This window comes from Equus caballus, chromosome 15 (genome assembly GCF_041296265.1).
Source record: "Equus caballus isolate H_3958 breed thoroughbred chromosome 15, TB-T2T, whole genome shotgun sequence".
Classification (NCBI taxonomy): Eukaryota; Metazoa; Chordata; class Mammalia; order Perissodactyla; family Equidae; genus Equus; species Equus caballus.
In genome coordinates, this window is record NC_091698.1 from 22,363,236 (window position 1) to 22,389,117 (window position 25,882).

Here is a 25,882-nt window from a genome sequence, read left to right on the forward strand (position 1 = left end):
AGTTATAATTCACTGTTATAATACTGGAGCCCTATTGATATTTTCATAAGATGTTGGGGAGGGGAAAATTTCTATCAGCTTGATTACATCTTAGTATTTTAGTGTGTTTGAGTCCTTGTATTATGACTTCCAGAAGCATTTCTTAGCCTTTTTTTCTCCCTTAACGTGAGAGAAAAATGGTTACAGACTGCTGGAGTGGTCTAACTGTCCTTTTCCCAGGTCAGATAAGACTCTGGTAAAGTAGTTTCCCTTAGAAAGTACACCTTTGTTATGGAGAATGCCCTGGATGTATCCCAAAATAGTTAATTTTTCCTGGATGTATTTTCAAATGGTTATTTTTATCCTCTCCTTGCTGGAAACATGCAGGGCCTTTTCTCAGATCTTCACCATAAGAATCTGGTGGAGCTTCTGGTGATAAATATAATGAAACCAGGAGCATCCCTAAGACTGGGCCACCAAGAAGTTTTAACTCTCATGCCAGTCCACTTTCAGCCTTCATGAATTCATCAAAATCACCATGGAAGTGTTCCCACTGGTTCCAGTAACTTCTGCTCCCGTTATGCTGACCTCAAAGGTAATTCTCTGTATTTGTCTGTCTCTCGAGATTTCCAGATAATGGCTTGCCCTGTGACCTCAATTCTCTGATGCATCTAAGAAAGTTGTTGGTTTTTAGTTTTTCCATCTTTTTTTCTTGTTGTAAGAATGGGAGTAGCAACTTCCAGGCTCTTTACATATTGGAGCCGAAACCAGAGTTCTCTAAAATTTTTATATGAATGGAATCATACAGCATGTATTCCTTCTCATTTAGCCTCTTCAGTCAGCATAATTATTTTGAGATTCATCCATGTTGTGGTATGAATTCATAGTTCTTTAGTTTTGTTGCTAAGTGGTACTCTATTGTATGGATTTACCACAATTTGTTTAGCAAGTCACCTGTTGATGGTATTTTGGTTGTTTCCAGTTTGGGGCTATTACAAATAAAGCTTCTATGAATATTTGTGTACAAAACTTTGGGTATATGCTTTCACATCTCTTGGGTAAATATCTCAGAGTATAATTTTTGAGTTATACGGTAGGTGTATGTTTAACTTTTTAAGAAATTTCCTATCTATTTTCCAAATTGGTTGTGTCATTACACACTCCCACTAGAATTACTATTCCATAGCCCAGCAAATCTTGGTAGAGTTTTTTCATCTGTAACCATCCTAATGATAAACAGTTGTATCTCAACGTAGTGTAATATAAATGAGAATGATTATCTTAATCATATTCAGTCTTGCAGTTAATGATCATGGTATCTCTCCATTTATTTAGGTCTTTTTTCATACCTCTCTGCAGTGTTTTGTAGTTTCAGTGTACAGGTCTTTCTTGGGTCTTTAATTTGACGTTAGCTTATCTAAAAATTAAGTCAGCACACTACACTTTCCTAAATGTCAGGAGAAGATGCACGACTCTTGAGTCAGAGACAGAAGACCTTTATTACTCATGATGCAGTAAGCAGCGTAAACATCAGCATGTTTGCCTCAGTTTCTCTTGCTTCTCCATCCCATTGGAGTGATGCCATGGACCCATGTGGATCCTGCACACGTAGCAGTTTTTCATTGCAAGTGAGGAAGACTGAGCTTGGAGCATTATCACTTTTGTAAGCTGTAAGTAAGCTTTCTCTTTGACCAGTGAGGACACGTTACCTCAGCTTGCCAGGTTACCAGTTATATAATCAGTCCTCAGAAAATGGCACAAATAAAAGAATGGTTAGAGGCCTACCATCTTGGCATACTCACTGAGAAGCATAAGAGTTCAATAAGTCCAAAGAGGATAGTTTCTTTGCACATTTTTTTGCTCAAATGTATCTTTATTTCATATTTAATGTCTTCAAAATGGGTTTCTTTTTAAACTCCAATTTCTAATTGTTTATTGCTAGCATATATGAATAAAACTGTTATTTGTATAGACCTTGTATTCTGAAACCTCACGAACAGTGTACTTTATTTTTGGCCACCACTTACTCCAGGCAAAGTGAACAGCCAAAGTGCCACTTTAAGTTACAACCAATAGTCATTGTCCTTCACCATTATCCTTCAGAGTCACCCCTTTGTAGTACTGTAGCGCTACAGCTGTCTACTTTCAGAAGGTATGAGAATATCATGCAGATCTATTTGTAAGCCAGCCTCAAGTTTTTTCTTCCTCAGTCAGCTGGTGGTAAGGAACTTCCCAAGAGGCCAAGAGACCTCCAAGGTCTCCACTGATTATATATTAGCAGAATCTTTCAATTCTTTTGGTGTATAAGAAATTTCCTCCAAGGTCATAGTGTCTACTTGCCCCCGAGAGCATGCTAAGATTTTACCCTATTTATCTAGTGGCCACAGTCTATGGTGTTGATAGGTCTGGAGGAACACGAGTATCCCCCTTCAAGGCATCTACCCCAGGTGGGTAATCACAAAATTTTCAAGCACAGGAAGGCTAGTATCCTCAGATACAGGAGGGCAAACTACTTCTAGTAGCAAAGGAGGCTGAGTGTGACTTGGGAGTTCAAGATTGTCAGTTTCATCTGGACCCAACCACATGTCTCCATTCTAAATTTCAGTATCTCATTCTTTCCTAAACAGTACCCTACCTTTCACATGAGAAACTTGGCAAGACTGAATTCAACAGACGTTGTAATTCAGCAACCTGCACAATTAAATGCAGATTTTCATCAAAATCTTAGTAAAATCTGACTTTTCTTTATACCAGAGTGAGAGAGAAGTGATGAGAAGAGATAAGTTCCTGAACGAAAGAGGGACTAGTAACCATAGATAATATTCATTAAGTACTTACCACGCGTCAGGCACAGCGCTGGGTCTCCATATCGAGACCATGCTTACGTCACTTGTCAGGACATTTTTATTTATTCTTTTACTTATTGTAAGTTTATTATTTTTTATCTATCGCGTGTCTTTATTGTGTGCTTATTATGATTACTCCAGGAAACTGTCCCCTCAACTCAGGCAGAAACGATCTCGGTCCTGTTCACACTGCACAGCATCAGAGTGCTCCGTAAGCATCTGAAGAAGTCTCACAACTCTGTAAGGTTAGCCCACATTATTTCCTCCTGTTTTTCAAGTTGGCAAACCGAAGCTTGGAGGGGCCAAATGAACTTATTCCCCGTCAGTCACAGGCAATCACTACCCTCAGTCCGCGAGTCTTCCCGCTGGAGGTGGTCCCACCAAGGACGACCCCAAACTCTGCGGTGAAGCTCATCACAGGTCCCCCCCGCTCTCCGACGGCAGGGACAGCAGGAACCCAAGATGACGCAAACCATCATCACGCCCCTCCCATCACCCGCGCGTCCTCCAGGCGCCGGGGACGCACGCGCCCTCCCGGCCGCCCCGCGCCCCGCTCCGCCCCGCCCCTCCCGCGGCGCTCCCACTACGCAGGCGCGCGCGGCCCTCTCCCGCGCGGGGCGGGGCTGGGGCGCCGGGACGTCCTGGCGGCGACTGCTGGCCTCGGTGCTCCCGCCCGCGTCCGCATGGAGCTCGGGCGTCGCCGCGACCTGGGCTCGGCCCTCGGGCTGGCCCCGGCCCCCGCAAAGCCGGGGCAGGAGCCGAGGCCAGGGGCCGGGGCGGGGGCGGGGGCGGGGGCGGGGGCTCCTGGGGCTGTCCGAGCCCGCCGCTTCGTGCTCTGTCTCTACCTGGTGGGCTTCTTGGTGAGTACTGGGCTGGAGGCGGAGTGCCGACCCCAGCGGAGACCTCAAGCCCCAGGAAGGGTGGTTTTTTCTTGAAGCTCTGGGGTGAGGAGGTGGAAGGGGGGCCGGTTGTAAGTCTCAGCCGGGGCTGGGAACCTGCGATCCGCCTGTGGTGCCTCCTACCTGTCACGCCTCCTCTTGCCCCGTGACGCCCTTCCCTCTGCACTTGGCTACTTGGCCACACGGCCTTGTTGCCCCTCCCGCCGTCCCTTGGCCCGGCCGGCGGCGGCCTGCCCCCCGCTGCGGTTTGTGACGCTCCAGCGCAGCCTCACCTGTGACCCCAGATGTGAGAGGTGGGGCAGGTGCAACGCCTGCGGGGCGGAGAGTCGGGCTTCTGGACGAGCTGGGGCAAGGCCAGTTCTCGGGTAGCTGCTGTGTGGTCGCAACCCGCAGGCCTTGTTACCAGGCCGGCCAGGCAGGGGAAGGCGCTAACGATGACCCCACTTGCACAGAATTAAGCGTCTTTTCATTATGGCTCCTGGTAGACTGGAACATTAAAAAATGCAAATTACAATGGATTATACACACCTGCCTTTCGACAGATTGTTGGTGTATTGCACGATGCAGGTTTGGTTTGGTCCTGGTTTGTGTGTGTGTCCTGATTTAATAAGGACAATTATTATTGCTTTTGCACATAGAGTGGAAAGCTTAGAAAGCTGAGTGTATGGTAGGGTAGTCATCCATCCATCCATCCTAGAATTATTACTCCTAGAATTTTTGAAAACCTGCTACGTGGTAGGTGCTGTGGAGCTCCAATCACTAATACACAGCCCTGCGCAGAAGAATTTACAGCCTTACTAGTAAGCTTATGCTGGTAATTTGTGGGCCACTATTTGTGCGAACCCTCGATCACCTCTTCACTCGTCTGTCCAAGTCTAGGCTGGTTCACTTGCCCTGGTTGTGAGCTAAACTAGGTTAGGACAGAATTGGGAAAGTGCCCAGTAGGATTTCCTCTTAGCTGAGCATGAGACTGCATCTTGAGAACAAAAGGACCTGGTCAGGTTCAGTGTCAGTGGGAGGAGACTGTCTCTTGACCCTGTGAAGAGAGTCCCCAGTGGCACCGCAAAGAGGAATTACTGTTTTCTCCTCAGATGCAGGGTCAGACCACCACTTCTTCCCGGTCTCATGCCTCACTAGAGTCTGGATCCTGAGCCATGCTTAGCTAGGAGAGGAAGGGGAGGCAGTCTCCCTTTCGGCTCCTCAGTGCAGGACTTTCAGCTGTCTGTAAAGGTTTAATAATAGTTCTTAAGACAGTGATGAAAGCCTGTTTGCCACATTGCTGTAGGCTCTCTCCCTCCAGTTAACATTGCAGACCCCACCCCCAGGCTCAGTGCCTTGGAGTTGAGAGTCTGGCACTCCTGACCTCTGTTCCTTTCATCTTTTCCTTTGTTCAGTCTCAGGATGCAGGTGCCCTTCCACTCTCCGGTCCAGTCACCCAGAATTTAGTACGAGTGAGTGGGGGTGGCTCTTCAAATTTGGAAAGGGTGTTGGCTGCCATGCCCCCTCTGGAAGGAGATGCAGACCCCAGCTACTGCTGCCCTCCCTCAGGTGGTACTACTGTGTGGTTCTGCCAGATGAAAACGATTCAGGTCCTCACCTGGAAAGTCCAGACTAGAGTTCCTAGACTTTTGGAACCCAACATGACCTAGAATTCAAAATAGTTAATTTGAGTTTTACAGTAAAGAAATTCACAGATCATTCATTATAGTCAGCCTTCCAATGCAGATTTGAATATTCAGAGCTTCTCTTGTGTCTTCTGTGTGCTGTGTACATGGTGAGTCTAATCTAGCAAGCCTGATGTAAAATTTTAATTATTCAAGAGAATCGTTAGGTCTCTAAGTTTTTTTTTTTTTTTGGGGTGAGGAAGATTGGCCCTGAGCTAACATCTGTGCCTGTCTTCCTCTATTTTGTATGTGGAACAACACCACAACATAGCTTGATGAGCAGTGTGTAGATCTGCGCCTGGGATCCAAACCTGTGAACCCCAGGCCGCCAAAGCAGAGCACACGACCTTGACTGCTACGTGACCTGGCTGGCCCCCAGGTCTCTAATATCTTAAGGGGAAAAATAAGATTTCCCAAAAGTTAAAAGAAAGTAGGGATTTTTTGTAATGGAAAATGCTGTAAACAAATAAAATATGTGCAACTTTGGATATCCTGAAGCGTCTAATGGCTCTTTGTTAGGTAACATCTAAGGAATATTATATGTAACTAGTTATAATATTTAATATATTTAGAGCTGTAAAGACCCCTAAGACTTTTGGGAAAATGGTTTCTGATTGGGAGAGGAAGGGAACAAGATTAAAGAAGTCATTTGCCAAAATATTCTGTTTTTAGCTCTTGCCTGTGCTTCCAGGTTTTAGTTTATTTAGGAAGGAAGACAAAGATGACCCTTTAGGCCCTTTTTAGCTGGCATACTAAGATGCTGCTAAGATCTGTGATTTTGATCCCTTTTTTCCTCCAGTTTCCTGGTGTGATTTGAATTCCATTTCATCAGCTTTAGTCAGGTGATAATTTTTTTTTTAGGTAATCCACTAATCAAGAAAAATTTGGGTTCCTACCCTGTAAAAGGTTCTGAAACTTTTGAATGTATTCATCAGTTCTCATTGAGAGATGTAGATGTTCCCTGAAAGGTTTAAGTGGACCCCTCTGGCCTGATTTCCTTATAAATGGTTACAAACAGGTGACCAGTTGTGAAATTCAAAGTGCTCAAAGAGAGCAGTTTTGAAGAAGATACTGGATTCAGAAGAAGAGAGGAGTTGCCTTTTATAGTACAGGAGAAGACAGCTTTAGAACAGAACTTCCCGAGAGGAAGGAACTAGTAGCTGGCATCTTTGGAAAAACATATTTTTCAAGCTCACAAAGTGCTAAAATAATGCTGACCATCAGTTTTCAGATGATGGTCTTAAATAGCTTAGCCTATATGTTCATATTTATATCCCGTAAATTTCAGCCTACCTACTTAAATATTTATTTCCTGTCTTTTATTCAGAATAACTGTTTGAATATTAAATGACATGTGATACTAGAAATTGTTTTAGAAAAAAAAATCTTTGTTGGACAATTGAGTTTCCTTTTCTGAAAGATCCAGAAAACTCAACAGGTAGCTGATGTATTTTGAGTCTTTTAAGTTAAATAGAACATCAGTAGGCTGATGGGACAAAGCTGACAGTTAAGCCCAAAAGAAATTAACTCAGACCCATAAGAAATTTTAAATAATGTTAAAGTCAAACTAATAAACTGTAATTCAGGTAGTGTAAATTTATAAGCTGTTTAAGATTACTGGATATTATATATATGACCATCTAAATATGTCACCATGGAAAAGGGCCACTGAAGAGTATATTTGGAAGTTCACATTTCTGCAATTAGGTGAATGTATAGCCACGAGGAGAAGGGGGAAGCTAAAGATTAATTATGCGCCCAAAGAAAGTATGCTTTTCATGCATATTCTTTTTTTCTATTTGACTAGGATTATAGGAAAAGGAATTCAGGTCGAATCTAAAGAAAACTGTCTATATGCGATGTGTTTTTCTTCTAAACCAGTCATAGTGGGTAACCAAGTGGAGTAGAAATGAGAACAAAACTTAAAGGAAAAATTAAGTCTTTCTGGTAACTCAGATTATTAGCAAAAAGGATCAGTCCTTATCCCCAGAGCTGAAGAAAAGAGAAAATATATTTGGGCTTCTATCATGTGGCAGACCTTTCTCAGCCATTATGTTTCTTAATGTTCATCATTTTTTTACCAGGCAGATATTATCCCCATTTTTTACAGATGACAGCACTGATGCCTGGTAACATTAAAACCCTTTCCAAGGACGCGTGGTTGGGAAGTGATGGAGCTGGAATTGAGAACTGTCTGAGCCAGAGCCCATGCACTTGCTGTGACTTTCCTGCAGAACCTGGCCTTGCCTCACTCCACCAGCCTTCTCTCTCCTTCCTGCTTTACTGAGACTTTCAAGTGTTATTACCTTGCAAGGTGAAAACCATGGATTAGCTGCCTTCCCTAACTCTAGGAGGAAATTCATCTTACTAAGCAAGTGCCACTTTCCCAAGAGATATGCAGTATCCTCACCTCCTTTCTTACTTCATTACCCACAAAAAGATTTTTGGTTTTTGTTTGAGGAACTTCTGTAGCCCATCCTCCTTGACTGTTAAGGAGCAATTCTGAAGAAGCTGAAGTTAAGATGGCTTCTAAGTGAGGGCGATGCAGGCGTTTCCAGGTGGCAGCTGTTATAACATGTGTTTGGAGTCCTTGATAACTTTAGCCTGATGAGTATAGCATACAATAGAATACAATTATTATTTCTTGTTTGCTCAAAATTTTAGATATTGGTTTTATTTTCAAAATCAGTTTATGATTAGGATCACCACTTTAAGAATGCCTAGGCTTCAGTTTCTAATTGGAGCTAATTGGTGTTGTATTGTTTAGGACTTGTTTGGTGTCAGCATGGTTGTCCCTTTATTGAGTCTTCATGTCAAGTCTCTTGGAGCAAGTCCAACAGTTGCTGGCGTAGTAGGTGAGTGGTTGATACTGCACATTTTCAGAGCACTGAATCTTAAACCCCCTGAACTAACTACCTGAAAACAAATCAGACTTACAGGTAAATGTTAGCCAAAGGCAAATGGAAAATGGGATAAAATGGATTTCCAGAATATTGAAAAATATTGCCCTGGAGCGAATGTAATTCGTCTTTTTCTAGACGACCTATTTTCAGAGAGGTTTCGAGGTTTAGCATTTTCCCCGTGCCACCAGGGACGGTAGGACGCTTACTGAGCCTCTGCGAGGAGCCGGCTGGCTGTGTAAGCGTGGGTATGGACTCTGGCTACAGGAGCCTGTCACCAAGTGAGAGAGACCGGAGACCTGTCATCTCTGGACGTGATACCCGGCAGGAAGGGGATTTGGGGAGAGCCTTGGCAAATCGGTTGCAGACTTCCTGCACCACCATCTACTTCTTAGAGGCTGCAGGGTTTCTCCACCTGTGCAGCGTCGAGTCTCCGCCCGCAAGTCATTGATTTACCAAAGAGGCACGAAATAGCAGGGGTTAGGACTGTGCTAATTAATGAGAAATTGTTAAGGCCAGCAGCCCTCGATCATTCACAAGCTGGATAAGCAGATGTTTTGGGACAGTTTGGTACATAATATTTGGTCAGTCCTGGTCCTCGCCATGATTTGTATTTCCCTCGAAAAGTATCCTTGGAATTATCCTGGACCAGCCTGCAGCGAGAAGGGATTTATGAGAGCAGAAGGGACGTGTTAGAAAGGAGGTAACGAGGTCCAGAAAACTCTGGGTTCTTTGTAAAACTAAAGCCTTGTATAAAGCTGTGAAATGTTAGAGACGTAGGAGATAATGTTAACACTTTAAGACTCATTAGAATTGCTCTAGGATTCAGATGTCCCCTCCCCTGAGGACTCTGCAGTCCTCTCAGAGCTACGGGCTCCTCACAGTGGAAGGACTCTCCCGCAAGGCCCCAAGGGCGGCCCTGGCCTTCAATCTCTCTCCTGCTTACCCTCAGTTTTATTTTGAAGGCCTTTTATTAAAAACTGTATTACTTAGACTCTTTCAACTGAGAAAAAAATATGGGGTAATTTCCTTCTTAAAAAAGGTCTTCTTTCGCTCATGTTTTCCTGTTAATTTCTATATGATCGTTACCACATTAATCCCTTTTTGTGATGGCTCTAGCAGACTTTCTTGACACCGTTGATGTTTTCTGCAGGCTCCTCCTATGGCATTTTGCAGCTCTTCTCCAGCGCAGTGGTGGTGAGTAACCCTCCATCTGGCTTCTTGAAAGCGTAAGCATCCACTTCTGAAGGCCACCATCATGGCGGAGTTAAAGCCAGGGCTTGAGGTGTGGGCGATTAAGATACATGGTGGCGTTAGATCAAGAAGGGTCCTGCAGGCGTCTCTCATCCTTATTTGATATCTTAGAAGATGTAGGCCTGAAAGGGTTAGATAGCTTATTCTGGAAAGAACACACTGAGTCCGAATGAGAACCCACTTTCCAAATTTTAACATGTTCTCCCCATGATTCCCTGTAAACTTTTTACTAGGAGAAAAGAATGTAACCAAAAGTTATTACCAGTTTTGTTTTTTTCAATTAGTTGACAAGAATCAAATCCATTTGGACTTCTAGGGTTCAATTTGAAGTTGTTCATTTTGAACTATGTGGCTTATTAATTGTAAAACTTAAGTGTATAGGCAGAGGAGCCATCCGAAGTGGTTGTTTGTATATGGACAACATGGAGTAGAAAGACCCAGAGCTTCTTGTCACTCCTGCTTCTGACCACTCAGTCTTTGGAATTCAGAATTCTTGACTGGTCTGTCCCTGCCCTCTCTGAGCACTCCGCTGTGCGCTCCATTCTGGCCACTCTGGACCGGAGACCTGTGCATCCAGTGTTCAGGCGTTCCAACAGAACGGTCACTTTAGTCCCACCGATTGATCAGCTGCGACCTCGGTTTGAAGAGCTGGCTAGTGGTCGCACGGCTTGTGAACAGGACCTGGGGTCCTCGGTTTCCCTAAAGTGGTTTGCTTATAAAATATATTTTATAATATAAAAGAAGTTTTGTCAGATTCCATAATGAATTCTTAAATAAAAATAGCTACTCCCACATTTATCTTTTTTAAAGTCTTTCATTTACTAAATTTGCGTAACAATGATAGTTTTATTCTCAGGTAACTTTTACAATGACCCAGCAAAGTAGTTTGCTGGAAGGAAATTATATAGGAGGAAATTAAGACTCACAAAGTTTAAATAATTTGGTGAAGTCACCTAGTCTCAGTATCTAGACTCTAAGCCCGTATTTTTTTCCTAAAAGTCATCTGTCATTGCCTTAATGATCTAAAAAAGCAAATAGATACTGAGTATCAGATTGTACGGGAGACTGACGCACTTGCTTGTAGGCAGCGTGTCATATTTCACATTCTCTCATGAGAGAAGAATTTGGACCACATCTTAGTAAACGTCTTCTCTGTTTTATTTGGAAATTCACTACCAGAATACTTGATATATGTGTTTATGCTAGACCAGTTAATTCACAGTGTATTTTAATCATTCAGGCGCCTTTCTCCTACTGGACTCTGACCTCCCTGACAGTAAAGACCAGGCTTGAGTTCTTTCTTTATGTCTGTTACTAGGAGTTATCAGAGCACCTGGCACAGAGCAGCATTTTATGAATGGGAATTTTTATTGCCGGCTTTGGCCCAACCCTCTTTTTCAGATTGATCCTTTGCTTTATTATGCTTGTGCTGACGAAGCATATTTCATATATCTTGTGGCTGTAATTTAATGAGAACCTTCCTTAGAAATTCTTCAGAGAGAGGAATTCCTAGTTAAAATTTTCTTTTTAACCGATACTTTTATAAATACATATTTTAATTATAAGTTTCACGAAAACTTGTTAATTTGAAAAACAAATCTTTATGAACAAAAGCTGTACCATGTCAGATTTGGCTAATATTTTTAAATATATATATTTTAATAAAAATGACTACCATTTATTCATTACTTATGTGTCAGGCCCTGTCCTGAGCACCTTATTACATTTCATCCTCATAATAACTAGTCTCAACCACTAGTCTGGTGGTTATGGGTCTTTAATGACTCATTTTATGTAAAGCACATAGCCAGTGTTGAGGATGGAACAGAGTCAGAGCAGATACTGCTGTTACTCCTGTTTTACAGATAGGGAAACTGAAGCATTGAGCCCTGCCTCTGTATGTAATTACATTAGCTAGTATTATCTCTGCGGTCTGTGGAATGATAGGAGTTCAGAGTTGAACCCAGACAGCCTGGCCCAGGGCCCAGGGTATAACGACCAGGTTCTATCACTGCCCTATGAACGCTAGGAGGCCAGTGACCTCTTACCCAGATTGAGAGTGTACAGAATTTCAAAAATCCATGGAAATGAAAATCGAGGAAAAGGATTGATGACATTTGTAGAAGGATAACACTGTTTTGGAGGATTTACCCTCAAATGTGGAGTTTTATAACGGCTTATATCCTTATGTAAGGAGATCTTTTGGGTCCTTACGAGAAAGATAACACATCAATAAAAATGGGGAAAGGGCATGAACAAGTATAGCTGGCCTTTGGCGAGGAAGAGAGGCAGGCGCAGATGACATGGTGCATTGGGGAGGGAGGAGAAGAGTTGTGGAGCATTGCTGAGGAATGAGGGAGGCTGATGCAGTGTATTGCCCACCTTCCAGCCGGGTGATGGAAGTAGGGGTCATCCAGGATGTCACCCAGCACCAGGGACCCTGTTTTTGACCCTTGTCAGACAACACTCTATCACTATTATAGTGAAGAATGTAATATTATATGTTATAGCATTTTTTATTTTAAGCCAGTTACTTTTTTATGCAACAGCCTCACCCAGAACCAAAAATATATAAAATGAGTCAACGTGGAGATGCTGTCGTTAAGCTGGGCTTGTCAGTTAGGCTCGTGTCCATCTGCGTAGATCAGAGCACTTCCAGAGCATAAGGAGACGGAGTGAAGCCCACTGCCCAGGGCTCCCCACGTGTCTGAGGTGCTGCTGGAGACCCAGTTCCCACCGTCTTCCTGCTCAGCCCTCCTTAGCTGGATGGCCGCCCAGCCCACAGCGCCGTAAGAATGCTCCCAGCAGGAAGAGGGAAGGATGAAGAGGGAAAGGCTGTTTGCCTCTCCCTTCCCCCACCTCTAAAGAACTTTCCAAGAAGCCTCGACCGTGACTTCTGGACGCATCTTTGTGGGCCAGCACTTTCAACCTGTAAGGGTGGTTTGTTTTGGCTAAGTGTGTTGCTCTGCAGTACTGAAAAATATGCAAGTAAAGAATGATCTAGAAAGGTGGCCCTGGAGCTCTGCTCTCTTTGCTGCCCTTTATCCCCTGAGGGATGTCTCTGTGATCCTCCCCGGGGACTCCATGCGGCACACCACCTTTCTCTGTGCTTTTCTTCCCCACTGGCTTCTGCTTAGGTCTTCGCTTGCGTGCCTCTCAGCTTTTGCTCCCTGTGGGTCCCAACGTACTGTGTGCGCCTCGCATTCCAACTCTCAGAGAGGCACCGAGGGGCTCAGCTAGTCACTTTCTGGGCCAGCTGCAGCCTGGGCTGCCTCCGCGGTGTTGCCAAACTTTCTTACTCGGAACAAGAAAGATTCAGAAGGGAGCCCCTGCCTGGCAGGACTCTGAGGCTTCCCAGAAGTGGGCATTGTAACTGGCAGACTTAAATGTAAGTCCGAAACCATAGAACTCATAGAAGAAAACAATTTTTTGGATGTGACAGAGTACCGGCAACAAAATCAAAAATAAACAAGTGAGACTACATCAAAATAAAAAGCTTGTGCACAGCAAAGGACACCAACAAAATGAAAAGGCAACCTACACAATGGGAGAAAAAATTTGCAAATGATATATCTGATAAGAGGTTAATATCTAGACTATATAAATAACTCATACAACTCAGTAGCAGAAAAACAATCCAATTAAAAAAATGGGCAAAGGCATTGAATAGACATTTTTTCAAAGAAGATATTCAAGTGGCCAACAGGTACATGAAAAGATGCTCCACATCACTAATCATTAGGGAAATGCAAATCAAAACCACTATGAGTATCAACTCACACCTGTTGGAATGACTGTCATCGAAAGACAAGAGATACCAAATGCTGGTAAGGATGTGGAGAAAAGGGAACCCTTATACACTGTTGGTGGAAATGTGAATTGGTGCAGCCAGTATGGACAACACATGGAGGTTCCTTAAAAAATTAAAAATAGAGTTACTATATGATCCAGCAATCCCACTGCTGGGTATATATCAAAAGAAAGAAAGCACTATCTCGAAGAGGTCTCTGTACCCCCATGTTCATTGCGGCATTATTCACAATAGGCAAGACCTGGAAGCAAGCTAAGTGTCCGTCAACAGATGAATGGATGAAGAAAATGTGGTGTATTATGTGGAATACCATTCAGCCATAAAAAGAAGGAAATCCTGCCATTCGTGACAACATGGATGGACCTTGAGGGCATTGTGCTAAAGATGTAAGTCAGGTAGAGGAAAACAAATACTGAAGGTTCTCACTAACATGTGGAATCTAAAAAGAAAAACCCCACCAAACTCATGGAAAAAGAGATCAGATTTGTGGTTACCAAAGGCAGCAGGAGGGGGTGGGGGAAACAGAGGAAGGTGGTCAAAGGTACAAACTTCAGTTACACGATAAACAAGGACTAGGGACGTGACGTACAACGTGGTGGCTATAGCTAAGGCTACTGTAGGGTACGTTTGAAAGTTGCTGAGAGAGTAGATGCTAAAAGTTCTCATCCCAAGGAAAAAACAGCATTTTTTTCTTTTTTAGTATCTATATGAGATCATGGATTTTACTGTGGTAATCATTTCAAAATGTATGTAAGTCAAATGATTATGCTGTACACCTTAAACTTACACAGTGCTTTTATGTCAATTCTATCTCAATAAAACAAAAAAGTAATCTGGGCAACATTACATCTCAATGGTAATCAAAGAAATTCAAATTAGAGCAATGAGAAGTCATTTTAATCTGTCAGATTGACAGAATTAGTGTTAAAATTCACAGTTGTCAGTGATGGTGGGGAAGAGACACTTAAGCAAAAAAAAGGCAAATTTTTAATGACATGGGATAATGTTCAGGTGTATTGTTAAGTGGAAAGGCAAGTTACAAAATACAGTGTACTGTATGACCATTTTGTTAAAAATATATCATGTAGCATGGGCCCAGTAGCATAGTGGTTAAGTTCATGTTCTCCACTTCCGCAGCCTGGGATTCGTGGGTTCAGATCCCTGGTGCTGACCTACACTGTGGTCATGTCCCACATACAAAAATAATAGAGGGAAATTGGCACAGATGTTAGCTCAGGGCCAATCTTCCTCACCAAAAAAAACAAAAAGTATTTCAGGATTATGAAGTATTTTTATATTCATTTTGTTTTTCAGTAATTTCTATATTTCTGAACAGTGAATATGGTTACTAAGGATTTGAGCTGTAGAAAGTGACAAGAAATAAGACAAAAATGAAGCTTTATAAATTATACTTCATTTCTCCAGCCATTCTTAGCTACCAGATCATCGTAGATGCTTTCTTTGGTATCTTAGGCTTTTTCTGGGTAAAAATAACATAACGGAATTGAGCATCTAAGGATCTTAAACCAAGTTTCCTGATGTTTTCCACAGGGTCACATTTGGGGGCATTTCCATGGTGGTGGTGATTTTGCAGTGAGTCAGACCTTGGCTGTTCCTTGCTTTCCTCAGGGCTGCTGGAGCGATGTGGTCGGAAGGCGGTCGTCTTTGCTGGCATGCATTCTGCTCAGTGCCTTGGGTTATCTTATTCTTGGAGCATCTACCAGTGTGTTCCTGTTTGCCCTTGCTAGAGTTCCTGTGGGTGAGTTCTTGCCCCTGTGTGTGTGTGTTTTCATTCAAAATAAATCAATTATATGTATATGTATATGTTGAGGGAACCTGTCCCTGCGTGCCAGTGCCTCTTCGATTAGAGTTTGTGTAAAGAGAGTGTAATAACAATAGCAGTTGTGGCCGGAACCCCAGCAGCTGTGTTGATTCAGCACTTCGCCTCAGTCAGGCTCTGCTGACTAGTCCTGAGCTACGAACCTTGTACACGGCAGGGCCTGGAGCCCTCGGCGCCTGTCAGTGGGAACAGCTGTGCTCCTGCGGCGGGGCCTGTCTCCTTCCTGTCGCTCTCTCTCTACGTTCAGTCAGTAAGAATTTGTTAAGTGTCTTTGGCCAGCACTGTGGTTTCTCTTCTCTCCCTCGGTGAGCTTAGAATTTTGACACTGGGCTTCCTGACTTGAAATTGAGATTTACCGCCATAGGTCTCCTGCAGCTGTCTGTAAATCTGGCTATTGCTGCTGGGGATGCTAGGACTATGATGTGGTGGATCCTGGGTTAGTTTTCTGTTTCCAGACTGGTCTTGAATGTTTCTGCCGTTTTGAAATAGCTTTTATTTTGTCCGTTCATTGAAACATTTTGTCTATTCTTTGAGACACCACCTGTGCACGCTGTCAGTGTTCTGGGTAGGCGGGTGCTGGGGACGCTGTTCCTTCTCTCTTCACCTTTCTTAGTGAGTAGAGCCCTGAAGTTTCAGTGTTTCTTTCTCACCTTCCTCATTAGAGCGCTGACAGACTCTGCTGCCTGGTGGACAAGTTCGCAGCACTGGACCTCTGCCCACATTCAGTTAAGCTGCTCGTCTTTAACTAACACCTCAAAGGAACAGAGCATAACACAAGTTGTTTTAACATACAGTCACGCTGATCAGCGTATTTGGGATTTCTGCCCCGTTTCTGTAACATGCATGCTTACTCTGAAAGTCTTTTGGGTTCATCCTCCAAACTTCATGCTGTGCGTTGTTGTTGACTTAAGAAAATGCTCTTGAAGGACTTTGCTTTAAATGTGATCGGTCGTCCTAACAAGCCCCACTACCACACGCACAATCCAGCTGATGGCCGTTCCGTGTGCATCTGGTGTCCAAGTTATTGTTTGCTCTTTGTTTGAGCAGCAGTGTGCATTTCTACAGTATAATACACTCCACCATTGAGTGGTGAGGCTGTTCATAACTCTAAAGAAACAGCTGAGAGGAGTAGAACCTACATTTGTTACAGAATAGGTAGAGATTTATGGGGAGGATTAAAATGATTTTACATAATATGAAATGAGCCTGGTTTAAGTAGTGATAGTTCTGTTATATGAACATCATGCTCTTTGCCAACAGGAGAGCTGTACATAAAAATTCTTTCTTGCCGTTGGCATCTCTATAGTGTTTGGTGGTCCCTGAAATTGAGGGAGCCCTGGAGAGCTTTGCCAGGGTTCTGCTGCACACTGTCCTGTATCCTGAAAGTGAGCCTGAGGTTGAAGTACCAGAATGAGACACGTGCTTTTCCCCTCCTCTCTCTGTCCACCATCCCAACCTCTGAAGGGCAAGAGGAGGCTAGTCTGGGTTGCTCACAGGATGCTTACCACAGTCCTCTTCCCTCAGGTGTGTAAGGTGAACCCAATATCAATATCATTTCAAAAATAATCACAGAATTCCTGTAAGATCTTTTAGGAATCATCTTCCAGCCCATTCCTTTCTCACATTTAAGGAAATGGATCTAAAGAGTCAGTCTACCTAAGTCCAAAAGGGACTTAGAAGTTTGCTTCTCAAAGAGGCTGGTTATCAGGCACTGCCCAGTCTCATCTTGAGGCAGAGCTGGGTGTAGAACCCAGAATTCCTGTGCTCAAGCACACAGGCGCCTAGTGATGTACAGAGTGGTACTCCCTTCCAGGAGATCACCGGAAACCATTGTGTCACATCACCGTTAGGAGCAATTCAGGCAGACACACCAACAGCGTTTATTGAGTTCCTATTGTGTATTGATCAAAATAATGGACAGTCTCTGTCACCAGAATCCATTGGTCTGTGAGCGTGTTCATCCAGCATATGGGTGGAGGGGTGCATACAAGTCAGATACATCGGAAGTATGAGGGATATAAAGCTGTTCATACACTTTACTCTCTTATTAAGTCATGTCACAGCTTTCAGCTTGTTTAGTCAACACATTCACAAGCCTCTTGTCAATAGAAAGTCAGTTGTATTGGTTAGATGAGCATGTCCTCATGTCTTTATGTTTTTGCTCCCTATCCTTGCCTGCTCTAATGCTCTCCATTGTACTTACCACCTTTACATGTGTATACACGCCGACATTTACAGGCTCTTGAGCACAGGGATATTTGTCTTATTTTTTGCCCTCTATTCCTTGCCTTATGCTCAGGGTCAGGGTCAGGGTTAGTGCTGGACATGTAGTAGGCATCAGTAAATGTTTATTCTCTGATTGAATGGACAAAGAAAGATAAGTCTCTACATAGAAAGCAGCATGAATTGCACTTGGATAACAGGGAGGACTGGAGATACGGGGATGTCATGATGGGAGTTGTGCAAGCTGAGGGTTCAGGAGCTTGGTTACCAGAGAGAAGCTGATGACCTAGGGTCATGGGGCTAGACGAGGAGTCCAGTCACCGTGGGCTGGAACCTGCAGGCTGTAGAGGTTCAAAGAAAATGGAGGTCAGAACTCCATCATGGGTAGAAATGGAGTGCAAGATCACAAGCGAGACACTTTTGATGTGGAAAATGTTACAGAGCACGTTTCTTGTCCTCTTGCAGGTATTTTTAAACACACTCTCTCCATTTCAAGGGCTCTGCTTTCTGATCTGGTTGCAGAGAAGGAACGGCCACTAGTAATTGGACGATTCAATACAGCATCCAGTGTGGGCTTCATCTTGGGCCCCATGGTCGGTGGATATCTCACTGAATTAGATGATGGATTTTATCTAACAGCCTTCATCTGTTTTTCTGTCTTCATTCTCAATGCTGGTAAGTTGACATTTAATCATGACAAGATTGTTTGGTTTATATGTTCATGCTGACCAATCTACCTACTTTTCTCTTAGCTCCTTACGATTTGTTTGTCTTAGAATAGGCACACTATTATTTGAATTGCACGTCAGCCCATGCCGCTCTTGCTGCTGACCCCTCGTGACTTCCATCACGCTGAGGTGCAGCCAGCATGGTGGTGGGCGCCCCCGCCCCGCTGTCCCGTCTGTGTGCTCAGCCGCTCTGGCGTCCTGGTCAGTCCCGGGCATGCCAGGCTTGTTCCCCCGGGGGCATGGTCCTTTGCTCTTTCCTCCGCATGCAACATTCTTCCCACACATCTGTACTGGCTCTTCTTATCGTTCAAATCGCAAATATTTGCTTTCTTAGACCTCCCCTGAGGTTATTTTTTGTCTAAAATAACTCAGTTTTCTTCATAACACTTCTGAAATTGATTTTTAATTTGTTTTCTTGTTTATGTTCTGTCTGTCCCAACCCCTCCCCCTGAAAAACCCCACACAATTAGAAAGTCAACTCCACAAGGGTACGGATTTGCTCGCTGCTGTCACCCCTGCCCAGAACCAGTCCTACAGCCCATGTTCAAAAGTATTTGATGACTAAAAGAATACATGTGGGACTGTGAATTCCTCCGTTACAAGACTAGTTTCTCAAAGCGAAGAGGATGAACCTGTGCCCACAGACTGGTACATGGCTGACCCTTAGAAAAACAACTTGGTAAACAAGAGGATTGATGCTGTTCAGTTTTTGTTAAATTTGATGATATTCTACTATACTGCAACTTGTTGAATCTTCGTATTCAAGGCTCCACGTTGAGTGATGAATTCCCTGCTGGGTTAGGATATCAGACTCAGGAAGCAAAGTTCGTGAGTTTAATCTCAATCCTTACAGGAATGCTTTATGATTTTCTGCCCAACTTTAACCTGTAACATCAGCCAGGAGGTGAGGTCTGATGGAGTAGTATAAATCTAGATAAAATGCCTTCAAGCACATGGCCAGCTGGCGTGGCCAGGTACCTTCCCACATAATGGAAGGCGCATGAACGTCATATCACTAGAAGTCGGAAGCTATGGAGTTCTATATTCCCATATTATGGAGTTCTCATATTATGGAGTTCTCATATTATGGAGTTCTCATATTATGGAGTTCTCATATTATGGAGTTGTGTTTTGGATTCCCTAACTTTAGTGCTGTTTAGTATTTTGCCCTAAACTAAGCCTGTGAATGACTGAGTCAGTTAGGAAGACGTTCTGCTGCAAGTGTTCCCAAGTACAATGGCTTAATTTCCCCGTCTGGAAAACAGCGGGGTAGGCAGGCCGAGGCTGATGCAGGGAAGAGCAGAGGAGGAGGAGGAGAGCGATGGGATTGGACCCAGCAGCGCCTCCCGGCGGGCCGCCGCCTCCCAGTGCAGTGAGCACAGGGACTGCTCCGTGCTCCCATTCTGCTGTGCTGGCCTCCTCAACAACGGCGCTGTTTCCACAGCCCTTCTCCCGCTTCAGCGTCTCAGGTCCTCCTTCTGATCTGCCGCTTTGCCTGAGAAAGGCCTTTCATGTCTTTTGTCCATGATTTCTCTTTTCGTGATTAACAGTTCAGACTCTGGAGTGCAACAGGCTTGGGTTCAAATCCCTGCTCTGCCACTTTTCAGTGCAGGCCTTGGGTGAGTTGCCTCACTTTCCTCATCTATAAAACGGGGTACCACCACTCATAGACCTGTAACGGTGACTAGGAGAGTTTGGCGTATAAGCACTTGACCCCACTGCCTTACATATGGTAAGCACTCAATAAATGTTAGTTGCTGTCACATTATCATTTTTACTATTATTTTAATTACACTCTTTGTTTAGTCTATCAGTGACAGTTCTTTCACATTTTATCAAGATTCTGTGAAATGTCGAAGGGCCCTTTTAAAGATAAGAACAGATGAAAAATAAGGCCTGCATTCTCGTGCAGTTTTCCATCATAAACTGCTCCCTGGCTAATAGTCCAGCTACACTATATTTGAAGAAAGCACGTCCACAACTGTAGTTGCTGAAAACATCACGAAGCAGCACTGAACAGCCACGGGTCCAGGTTGGACTTAAGAGCTGAAGGACTGAAAACCCAGTGGGGATAAGTTTGGAAGATGTCCGAGAATGGCAAGCTTGAATTTAGTTTTAAGAAAATTTGGGGGCATGGATTGGCAAGAGGTCATTCTGCTTGGATGGCAGATAAAATACCTGAGGCAGGAACGTGCTGGTCACATGAGGGTGGGGGTAGGATTATCTGAATAGGATCGGAGCTACTGACTTGTGCATGCCCCGCCTCACAACCTCTGGGGGTGCCGCCCTCAGCATAGCACTCACCTTGTAATCTAATTTGTCCTCTTGTCCAAACCCCCTTTTAGATGTCAGTTCCTTGCAGGCACAGATTTATTGGGCCTTGTCTTGTTTTTTAATATATTTCTAGTGTTTAGCATAGGATTTAGCATTTAGAAAGCATAAGTAATCACTGTTTGGATGGATGAAGGATGGATGGTGAATGAAAGGGTAGGCAGGTGGCAGATAGGAAGAGAATTAGAAAGGTAACGAAGCAACGGATTTAAATGTAAAGTGTAAGAATTTAGATGTGAAATGATGGGCTAGAGGAAACCATCGTAGGCACTTGAGCTGGGCAACAAAGTGAGTCTTCTGTAGTATGGGTTTTTCCTTAAGATGAATAGCAGAATTCTTACATCGAAATGGAGCATAAGTAGCTGTGGGAATGGTTAAAAACTGGATTCAAAAATACAGATTAGTAAATTTACTAATACGAAAATATAGAACAGTAACCTAATACAAATAATTGCTTATCCCCCATGGAGATGAATTCAGTGCATTAGCCTACTGTAACACATCTGATGCCATTTTAACAGGTCTCGTTTGGCTATTTCCATGGAGTGAAGTAAAACTCAACAGTACGAAGCATGGCCTGCGACTGGGTAAGAGCCACGCACTTTTGGGCAAGACGGACCGTGAGGTGCAGGAAGCAGCCACCCGCCGTGGGACCACAGTGAGTGGGAAGCCTGCCCGGCTGCCCTGGATGGAAGTCGTGTCAACGTTGCGGGACATGAAGAGCCTGATCGTTTCTGAAATGTGGGACATATTTCTCGTGCGCTTGCTGATGGGGGTGGCGGTCATGCTGTACTACAGTAACTTTGTCTTGGCCCTCGAGGAGCGCTTTGGGGTGAGGCCCAAGACGACGGGCTACCTCATCAGTTACAGCAGCGCCCTGGGGGCCCTGGCTGGCTTCACCCTGGGGCCCATCCTGCGTCTGTACAAGCACAATTCCCACGCAGTCCTGCTGCACTCCAGCGTGCTCACCTTCACGCTGCTGTTGCTCTACTCAACGGCCCACACCATGGGCATTGTCGTCTTCTCCTCCACGCTCCTGTCCTTCTCCACTGCCATTGGCAGGACTTGCATCACGGACCTCCAGCTGACCGTGGGCGGGGCCCAGGCCAGTGGCACCCTCATCGGCATGGGGCAGTCTGTGACGGCCGTGGGCCGGGTCATCGCCCCCCTCCTCTCGGGAGTGGCCCAGGAGGTTAGCCCTTGTGGCCCTCCCAGCCTGGGGGCTGCCTTAGCCTTGGTGGCTATTATCGTAATGTCAGTAAGCAGACCTCGCTGTGGTGGTGATGGGAGTGATAAATTAAAAAGTGAGTAGACTGGATTTGGACAACACAAGGCATCAATCTGAGTGTTGGTGAGGGACAGAGGCTGTGGTGAGAGCGTGCTTTGGGGAGGGCAGGTGGTGTCAGTGAAATCACTTCCTTCCGGGTGGGTGTCCTTTGTTGGTCACGTCCAGGTCAGCCCTCAGCTCTGCATTTAGGCCTGTGCGATGATCAGGAAGTCACAACGGCCCGGAGGAAGATTAGGATTGCAGCAAAGCTTCGCCAAAGGGGAAGGTATTTTATGTCTACCTGAGAGTCTCCTCTTCCCACCTGGGCCGCTGAGGTTAAAATTTTCAAGGGGAAAAAGCTGCCAGCTGCAGGGTAGGGAAACAGTGGTGGGATGACAGAACGTGATATATATGCAAGAGGAGACCACAAGGATTTCCCAACTAGGTAAGGATAGGGTAACAGTTAATAAAATGTCAACCAGCTGGGACACGGGTTTCCTGTTCAATTCCATAAGCTAAGAGGGAGCTTTTCTGCTGTCAGAATCCTAGAGCTTGAAGAAGCTGCCTTATTAAACCCAGCCTGTTGCTTTCACAAGTCCTAACAAGGTTATGAATGGTTCCACCTGGGCAGCTGGTTAAAAATCAGATGCGCGGCCTCACGCCTGAGCCTGAGTCCGTGGGCCTCCGTGAGGCCAGAAATCTAGTGTATTTCGTAAGCGCCACTTCCATGGAGGTAGAAAAAGGGAGATTCTGAGACGTACTAGTTTTGATTAAAGCAAAAGCCAGAGACTTGATTGTTTTTGTTGATAGCTAACTCAGTTTGAACTGTCTGTTAAAATTATGCACAGTGTGTTACATTTTCCCCAGCTCTTAGCAGTTATACCTCGTAACAGGAGAAGCAGGTTCCTGGGGCCTGCTCCCTGTGTCCATTCGCTCTGAGGCCACAGGCTGCGAGGAGCTGAGCTTGTCAGTCTGAGCCCATCTGCCGGGGTGTTGGGCCTGATGATCTGCTCCCAGAAGCCGGCGCTCCTTCGGGCGGCAGCAGCCTGGGGGTGATGGGACCCAGTGGAGAAGCCAAAGCGCAGGAGTGCTTTTAAGATGAACATTTCATGCAGAGTAAGGGGGAGAGTCAGGGGTCATACGACATCAGTGGCAACTTATTCGACAGTGTCGTGTGTTGAAAATCGTTTCCTTTATCTCACTTCACTGTCACACCTGCAAACAGAAGAGCCATGTCATCTACAGGGAAGTGTTTTGGGCCTTGTCCTGGGCCTGAATTGCCACTCCAGAAGCAGCCCCGAGGGGCCAGCCGAGGGCAGCACCGGCTCGCAGGGAGGACGTGCAGGGTACTTGCTGGCTGTTTGGATGACAATTACTAATAAAAATTATTTAGGGGCTCCCTCTCTTTTCCCCACGCAGATGACCAATGCCCAGATTCTTTCAGTCCTCTAATGAGTCCACTGGGATATCATTCCTGTTTCCAACCTAACACGGATATAATTGTAAATGGTATTTTAATATGCTAATTTGTTATAACTTTAATACTGTATGTAAAGCAGAAAAAATATTTCCATAGTTTTAGAAGTTGTATATGGGGTAAACTCAAATATTTGTGATAGAGAATTAATTGGAGGTTTGAAAGTTCTCCTTTTCCTGTCTAGCTACAAGAAAAGTATTAACTTTTTATTAAATATTGTAATTGTGGACTTTTATACAAGTGCTAAGTGCTTTTAAAGTGACCGAAATATGATGTAAAATGGCCTTGCCCTTAAGGAGCATATCAAATTGTGGTGGAAGTTAGACTCAAAAGGACAGTAAATAAGAGTTTATGCAGCAAAGTAGAACTTCAGAAGAATTTTCTCCAAAATTTGTCTTTTTTTCATTTTCAGAAATAGGCAAGTTTCTTAGATGATCTTAAATATAACCATGTTTTTATTTTTAAAATCACAGCACTTTGTGAAGTTAAAAAAAGCCTATAAACTTAGTGAGGCTCTATAATTAATCATACACATGGAAATACTAAGAGCTGAAGATTGATCTTAGTATAAGTAGGGAAACGTTTTTGTTATTTTCCACTCCTGATGTTAGTATTTTGTTCCTGTGATTTTTTTAGATAAATATTTTCTTATGGTTCCTCTTAAACAGCCTGATGTGTTGCTCCTTAAAGTGTGGTCTGGGACCAGAGCGTCAGCTTCTCTGGGGCTTGTCAGACATGCAGACAGGTCCCCCTCAGACCTGCGGGGACTGTTGTCACAAGGTTCCTAGCTGCTTTGTGTGCATGGTAAAGATTGAAGCCCACTGGTCTAATGGACAGTGTTTGTATAGTTTATGGAATATGATCTCAGGGAAATTAAATCTGCTCAATTAAAGTTTGCGTTGTTTTGTTTTTGAAATTCTCTAGAGTAATTTCTGTAAGGGGCCAGCCCTGGTGGCCTAGTGGTTACCATTCGATGTTCTCACCACTATGGCCTGGGTTTGTGCCCCAGTCAGGGAACCACACCACCTGTCTGTCCGTTGTCATACTGTCATAATGGCTGCGTGTTGCTGTGATGCTGAAAACTCTGCCACCAGGACTTCAAATACCAGCAGGGTCACCCGTGGTGGACAGGTTTCAGCAGAGCTTCCAGACTAGACAGACTAGGAAGAAGGACCTGGCCATCCACTTCCGGGAAAATTGGCACTGAAAACCTCATGAATAGCAGTGGAGCATTGTCTGATACAGCGCTGGAAGGGGACTGAGCAGGGTTCCGTTCTGCTGTCCACAGGGGCACTGGGAGTCGGAATCCACTCAACAGCACTAACAACAAAACTTGTGTAATTCTTCCTAATGTATTAGCCTGAGCCACGTGAAATTGCTCTTTTTATAGGTTACAAATGTCTGCAGTTTAATGTGCTTCAACTTAATATTATATGGAATCTTATTTTAGAGGCATTGAACTTGCCTGAGAAGTTTATAAAGGAAATGGTCCTTTTCCACAAAGAGAAGGTGCATCTCTGCCCTCGTGTCCAGAGGGATGAGCAAGATTCAGAAGGGGAGCAGGGAATGACTGGCGGTGGGAGTAACAGTGCAGGGCTCCAAATCCCAGGCCGTGGGCCTCCTGGAGCAGTGAAGTCTGGCAAGAGTTATGCCTGGAGCAAACGAAAAGGGCTAGAAACAGTGGTTCTCTACCCTGGCTGCCATATTAGGGTCCCCCGATGTCCAGAGCCTGCCCTAGAGCTCGGGAGCCAGACTCTGAAGTGCCCCAGGTGTTTCTAATGTGCACCCAGAATTGAGAATCACTGGGACAGGCCATGAAGGGCCTCATCGACCACACTCTGGTGAGCTTTCATTCTGACAGGTGGGGAGCCCCAAAAATTCCTGCCGGAGAGTGCTCTAAGGACCTTCATGCTTGAGAAAGAGCCCTTTGGCCACAGCAAGGAGGAGTGATTGGAGGCCGAGAGAGTCTGGACTTTGGGGTCAGTAATCCAGAGGGGCATGAGGGAGAGCTTGTCCCTGGGATTCAGGGAAGCGGGTCGGAGAGGAGGGAGGGGACAAAATCCGAGAGGCCTGGTGACTCGCAGGTTGTGGCCTCCAGAGAGATTCCCGGGGGCCTGTGGTGACACCCAGGTGTCTGGTCTAGCAGAGCTCAGGCAGGGTAAGAAAGTCTGGTAATGAGTGTTGAGCACATTCTAGCCCCGTCCTGTGTTAGCTGGCGGAGAATGTGTGGGCATTTGTGGGAGTTCATTCCCCGAACATTCAGAACATCAAGAAGGCGTCTTTTCCTGGACACTTCTGTCAGATATGTAAAAATCTGTTGGGAGTGAGAGTCAGTCCACTATAGGGAAAATTTCAGGCATTTGGGCAGCTGCTGTGGGAGAATAGCTCTTGATTTGGAATACACAGTGAGAGCCGATGTGGGATTCTCCATGCCCTGTTCGCCTAGAAGCTAACCTCAGCCTTTACGAAGTCTCTGAAAGAAGGTGACCACAGATCTAGCCAGGCTGATGTATCATGCAGCTCTTCTCGGAACGGTGATGGACTTACAAAACTATTTTTCAGCCTCAAATTTTTTTTCCTGAAGAACTTGCCAGTTATATAACAATTTTCTTTAATAGTAAAATCTCTTTAAAATTGTAATAAAGTGTTATGATTTCTTCTAA

At 44.6% G+C, this 25,882-nt stretch overlaps 1 protein-coding gene across 6 annotated transcripts; it reads left to right on the top strand.

Annotated features, from left to right (window-relative positions):
* Positions 1 to 3,424: 3,424 nt before the first annotated feature.
* MFSD9 (major facilitator superfamily domain containing 9) lies at positions 3,425 to 25,882 on the top strand. 6 transcript variants are annotated; one of them, XM_023618498.2, is made up of 6 exons: positions 3,425 to 3,685; positions 8,156 to 8,243; positions 9,442 to 9,485; positions 14,905 to 15,112; positions 17,882 to 18,091; positions 20,997 to 25,882. In XM_023618498.2, the coding sequence occupies exons 1-6, from the start codon at positions 3,509 to 3,511 to the stop codon at positions 21,785 to 21,787; spliced, it is 1,518 nt and encodes a 505-aa protein (XP_023474266.1). In that variant the 5' UTR covers positions 3,425 to 3,508; the 3' UTR covers positions 21,788 to 25,882. The 6 variants fall into 6 exon arrangements, with proteins under 6 accessions (XP_023474266.1, XP_023474267.1, XP_070092109.1 ...); XM_023618499.2 differs by having other exon boundaries at positions 3,426 to 3,685; positions 17,939 to 18,091; XM_070236008.1 differs by having other exon boundaries at positions 3,427 to 3,685; positions 14,983 to 15,112; positions 17,939 to 18,091.